The 5,779-nt window shown below is 50.0% G+C and overlaps 1 protein-coding gene across 1 annotated transcript; it reads right to left on the reverse strand.

Moving 5' to 3' along the window:
• Positions 1-4,347: 4,347 nt before the first annotated feature.
• Positions 4,348-5,375, reverse strand: LOC124103840 (alpha-defensin 9-like). The gene is made up of 2 exons (XM_046460499.2): positions 5,154-5,375; positions 4,348-4,580 (listed from the first exon to the last, which is right to left on the reverse strand). The coding sequence occupies exons 1-2, from the start codon at positions 5,323-5,325 to the stop codon at positions 4,456-4,458; spliced, it is 297 nt and encodes a 98-aa protein (XP_046316455.1). The 5' UTR covers positions 5,326-5,375; the 3' UTR covers positions 4,348-4,455.
• Between the last annotated feature and the right edge of the window lie 404 nt (positions 5,376-5,779).

The raw sequence follows: 5,779 nt of genomic DNA on the forward strand, positions 1-5,779 counted from the left end.
CAGTCTGCATGTTTGTCCATAGTTGAAGTCTAGTCAATTTGAGACATTCTGGTGGAATCCAAAGTCTTTGGAGGAAGAAATTCTCTTGCATTCATTCTACCTTATGTTAATCTAGCTGAGGGAGATAAGCTCAGGAGAGTTGGCTGCAGTCCTGTAAGTGGTGCAGAACCCTGGGGACCCGTTCTCCAGCCCACCTGCAGGCCTTTCTCTGCCCTCCATACTGCACCATGGTGGGGACACTCACCTGATCTCTGAACACCAGGGGCCTCAGCTTCAGAAAAGGAGATGGCCATGTCCTGGTCCTCTTCCCCTGGCTGCTCCTGGTCTGGGGCCTCCTCATTGTTTTCTGGGAGAGGCTCAGCCTGGGCCTGGAGGGTCAGCAGGAGAAGGGCAGCGAGGAGGGCGAGGGTCCTCATGGCTGGAGTCACTGGAGGAGAGGAGGCAGGGGCCTGAGTGTGAGTGGAGCGAGGAGCCGGCTGCATTTATAGGTGTGCGAGGAGCAGGCTCAGAGCCCAGGCTGCAGGTGACTTTGGAGGGGGTGGCAGGCATGCCCTAGAGTCCCTTTGAAGGTCTCTGTTCTCATAGCTTCCTGCCTCATGTTGTGAGCTCCCTGTGTTGTCTGAGCCTGGTAGAAGCTGGCGGTGCTGATGGGGATGACATGTTTCCTGCTGAACATCTGCCGTGGGGTTTACCTTCTAGGATTGAGAAGAGAGCCGCCTGGGCAATCCCTTGCTCTTCAATAGTGTGAAATAGTTTGGACAGAGTTGTTATCAGTGTGTAAATATTTGGGAGCATCAACAGGAGTGGGTCCAGGAGGGGCTGGGCTCTCCTTTGATGGTGGAGTTCTCATTAGGGGTTCAATCTCCTCTCTCCTGGTCTCCTCTGAGTTTCTGTTTCTTCATGATTCAGTCTTGACAGGCTCTTTCTACCTTGGAATGTATCCATTTCTTGTACTATTCCAAAACTTTTGGCATAGGCTTTAATAGAGCAATTTGTTATGATCCTTTGCATTTCTGAAATATCTGATGTTGTATCTTCTTCTTTGTCTCTGGTTTGATGTTTGAACATTTTCTCTTTTCTTTTTAGTTTTCCTGGATAGAAGTGTGTGAATTTCCTTTCTGCTTTATACCCTCCAGCTCTGTTTTTCTGACTGTATATACATCAAGGCAGAATCTCACTGATTCCTGGTCTGGCCCTTATTGTGCCCTCCTTCCCCAGCCGTGGTTTTCCTTAGAGTCTGGGTGAGATGAGGAGGTGCACTTCCAAGGCCTGCCTGATGCTCCCCCTTGGCTGAAGCAGGCTTCCGGCTGTCTGTGTCCCTTGTGGATCCAGTGCTGTGGCCTCTGAGTTTTGTGGTTTTCCTTTCTACATTCCTTCCTTTCCGGAAGTTTTTCTATTCCTTTGTGATCTTTGTGACTTCACAGTTCCTTCAAGGGCATGTTGTTTAATTTCCATGTACATGAGTAGTTCATGTTACTTTAATTTTCTGTTAAAATGTAGTCTTATTTCTTTGTTTGCAGATCAGATACTTCACCTGGTTTCAAACTTGTTGAGCTTTGTCTTGTGTCCTGACATAAGACGAAACGAGCAGTTTCCATGTGCTGTTCGGGAGAACATCCTCTGCACCATTGGCTGCAAGTTTCTCTACAAGTCAGTAAGACCCTTTAGTCTACAGATCAGTTTAAATGGGATGTTTCTTTGTGGATATTCTACCTGGGCGTTTTTTCCTTTTCTGATAGTGGAGTTTTTTTAAACACCTTTTTTTTTAGACGTTTATTTTATTTATATGTGGTGCTGAGAATTGAACTCAGGGCCTCACAAGGGCTATGCAGGAGCTCTACCTCTGAGCCTCTACCTTAGCCCATCTTTAAATACTTTCAAAGCATTTTTTTAGCATCACTGATTCAAACAGCCACTGAAAAAGCTAAAATTTTAAACATATGTGCCACATTATGATCTTAAATTTCTGTGGATATTGTTACAGTTGAATGGGATCATTAATTTTAAAATGCCTTTCTCATTTCTCATTTCAATAAGCGAGCCCCATAATTTCTAGATTTTGTCTAGACTTGAGAATATATAATGCCATTTTGTTTTCTTCTAGTGACAGGAAATACGATTACAGGTTTTGGAGATTTCTAGGCAAGGAAGAATACTCAGCTGTGTCTCTATGGGATTTACCTGTTTGGGGGACTTTCCTCAGTGTGAAGTCACTGTGAGAACAGCAGGGGTTGGGGGACAGCCACCAGCAATGTCTCAGCACTCCCTGGTTAAACATTAGCACCATCACAGAGAATAAGGGCACAGGTGGCCTCCAGGACCTGGGCAGAGGACAGTGTCTCTTAAGACACTCTACAGGTGTGAGAAGCAGCAGAGGACATTTGTCCACATTACATGTTAGTTTTGTTTCTTTGGTCTTTATTCTACTGGGTGAAAGATGGGCATGATGTTGGGAAGGGCGGCTGTGTACTTACAACTGTCAGCAGTGGAGTAGAATTAGCCGTCCTGAATTCCTCACTGGTGGAAACACAGTGATGGAAAATCCATTGGGAAGGCCCATATTTGATTCTCTGGGAACCTGGAGCTCTGGGTGCTGGCCTGACTGTCTGACTCAGGCGACCAGCTTGAGAGAGTCACTGCAGGGCAGGGCACTTACAGGATCCAGAGAAGCCTGCCCAACCTCCACAGCCTGAGCCCAGCTCAGGCCCTCCCCCAGCTCAGGCCCTCCCCCTGTGCCCAGGGCTGAGAGCTGGTCCCTGTGTTTCAGGACTGAAGACTTTCTCTGTCCACAATGTGATCACTGCAGAGGTGCCAGATGTGAAGGGTGGCATTAGGGGCCAGGACACTGTGCTGGCCTCCTCAGAAGAGCAGACCCTGGCCCTAAGGTCATCTCCTCTTCAGAGTCAGATGCAATGGATATTGGAAAAGCCCCTCTGTGCCCTCTATGGGTCTGGGCATTGCTGTGAGTTACTAATCACATTGATGTCTGGGCTCAGCTCACTGTTTTAGTGAAGATCAGCCCTGAGTGGACTGGAAATGCTGTCCTTCTCTCTACCATCTGTTATCTCTCTGATTCTCTAGATGTTCCTGGTAAATTCTGCCAGTGACCAGACCAGTGAGCATAACCGTGGCTTGACCTGCCCAATTCTCTTTCCAAACACGTGGTATGGATCCTGAGGGGGCAGTGCAGACCCCAGAGTGGACACGAGGCATCGGAGTGAGACTGTGGAGGCCTCACAAAGTGTTTGTGGTCACATCCTGATGGACATTTGAGACACATGGTGGAAGGTGTCCAGGATGCCTGGGTGACTGTGGAGGGACAGAGGTTAGAGACATGGAAGAGTCAATCCTGCCTCCTCAACATGACTGACTGGCCCTTCAGAGACGGGAATTTGGTATGAGCCTGCATGACCTCTTGGAAGGCAGTCCTGCTCAGGACAGGGCAAAGCCAGCAGGGTGTGACGTGGGGTGGACAGAGTATACAGACAGCAGCAGGGGAGCGGTGGCCCCTGGTCCAGACTCTGCTGCTCTGACAGGGCACTGTTGCTGTCTTGCTTTCCTCACACCCTTTTCCTGCCTGACTCCAATGTGTAAGATGTTTGGGCCTCAGAGCCCTGATGCCTGCAGCCTCCATGGGGACTCCTAGTGGCTTGGAGAATGGCTTTGTGTCTGCACTTTTGCTTTCACATGCCCTGAGCTGTGAGTTACAGGCAGAGTCTGGATCTCAGCAGATTTGATGTGACTAAGAGAGTGTGAGCTGCAGGGTGCAGCTAGGAGCTGTCCCTGGTGTGCTGGTTTGTGAAGACCCACCGAGTACAGCTAGAACCCAGGACTTTCTAGAGAAGAGAAATCTACTTAAAAGTGGTGACATGCATGGGATATTTGGGCTTCCTCTGCTTTCTGTTGTGCCATTGGCATCTTTGGTAGTGACCCATCCCACTCTCATGAGGTTCTGATGGAGCTGATGCAACCCACTGGCCTCAGAAACCACTGTTTCACCTGGACCCATGCAATCCTCTCTGGGACTTTGGCAAGGAGGATGGTGGCCTTCCTGACAGGAACTCTGGCTCTGACTGTGTAGCACACGGGATGTGGGCAAGGTGGTCGCAGTGCCCCCAGTCTGAGTGGAGGCAGAGCTGAGGGGCAGGGAGGAGGTAGAGGGGTGAGCACCAGCTGAGACTTCTCATTGCTCTGTGATCCTGTGTTCCTCCCTGACCTCCTAGTGCTGGGAGCCAGGCTTTTGTTTAGAAGAATATATTTCAGATTCTTGTTCCTGAGCTACAGAGTCCAGCCTGAGACACGTGGCAATCATCATAGAGGCACAGACACAGAGAACTTGCTCTGAGGAATTTATTTGAGATGGAGAAAATTGAGGACAATTAGATTGGGGTAAGGGGTGCTGACAGTTCCGTTGTATGTCTCAAAGGAAGGGGTGACCAAGTGTTTCTCTGGGCATTATATTCGGCGGCAACAGAACTTGTAGACTTTACGACCCTGAAAGCAGGACCCACGGTTGTGTTCTCCTAGACGTTGATTACAGCCACGTGATGAACAGTGGCATTTCAGGATCCCTCGTGCACCTGGGGACACAGAGAGAGCAAGTTGAATTGAGTGGTGAGTCAGACTCCTGGTGAAGAGTCCTGGAGAGGCCCCTGCTGGGGTGAGGGTCAGCCCTGTTGGGGACCCTGCACCAGCATTGCTACCAGCCCTGTGAATAGGATCAGGAACACACAGCAGTGTCAGCCACTCATGGCTGGAGACCCATTTTCACCTGCCTTGGCCTCGGTGAGCCCCTGACCCACCACAGAGTCTCTGATCACACTCAGAGCAGAAGTCTGTTTCTAACTCTCCTCTGATAGAGCAAAACATTTTCTCTAAAACAACGCTTTCCCATGTTTATCAAATATAATCTAATTCACATGTTTCTCTATATTTTAAGGCTACTTAATATGAGGTATCATTTTGGAATGTAATCTCTTTGGGGTAGGAAGCTCTTACACTTGTTTTTCCTCTTTCTTTAATTCTGAGTAGGGAGTCAATCTAAGAGAGGTTCGGTTGGTCCTGAAAGTGAGAGAGACCTCTGGGGACCCATTTCCCAGCCTGCCTGCAGCCTTCCTGATCCTCCATTCCTGTGCCCTGGTGGGGATACTCACCTGATCTCTGAACACCAGGGGCCTCAGTCTCGGCAAAGGAGATGGCCATGTCCTGGTCCTCTTCCCCTGGCTGCTCCTGGTCTGGGGCCTCCTCATTGTTTTCTGGGAGAGGCTCAGCCTGGGCCTGGAGGGCCAGCAGGAGAAGGGCAGCGAGGAGGGCGAGGGTCCTCATGGCTGGAGTCACTGGAGGAGAGGAGGCAGGGGCCTGAGTGTGAGTGGAGCGAGGAGCCGGCTGCATTTATAGGTGTGCGAGGAGCAGGCTCAGAGCCCAGGCTGCAGGTGACTTTGGTGGGGGTGGCAGGCCTGCCCTGGAGTCCCTTTGAAGTTCTCTGTTCTGGTAGCTTCCTGCCTCATGCTGTGAGCTCCCTGTGTTGTCTGAGCCTGGTAGAAGCTGGCGGTGCTGATGGGGATGACATGTTTCCTGCTGAACATCTGCCGTGGGGTTTACCTTCTAGGACTGAGAAGAGAGCCGCCTGGGCAATCCCTTGCTCTTCAATAGTGTGAAATAGTTTGGACAGAGTTGTTATCAGTGTGTAAATATTTGGTAGCATCAACAGGAGTGGGTCCAGGAGGGGCTGGGCTCTCCTTTGATGGTGGAGTTCTCATTAGGGGTTCAATCTCCTCTC

Source organism: Marmota monax, unplaced genomic scaffold (assembly GCF_021218885.2).
Source record: "Marmota monax isolate L192 unplaced genomic scaffold, Marmota_monax_Labrador192_F-V1.1 WCK01_AAM20220418_F8-fsc00310, whole genome shotgun sequence".
Classification (NCBI taxonomy): domain Eukaryota; kingdom Metazoa; phylum Chordata; class Mammalia; order Rodentia; family Sciuridae; genus Marmota; species Marmota monax.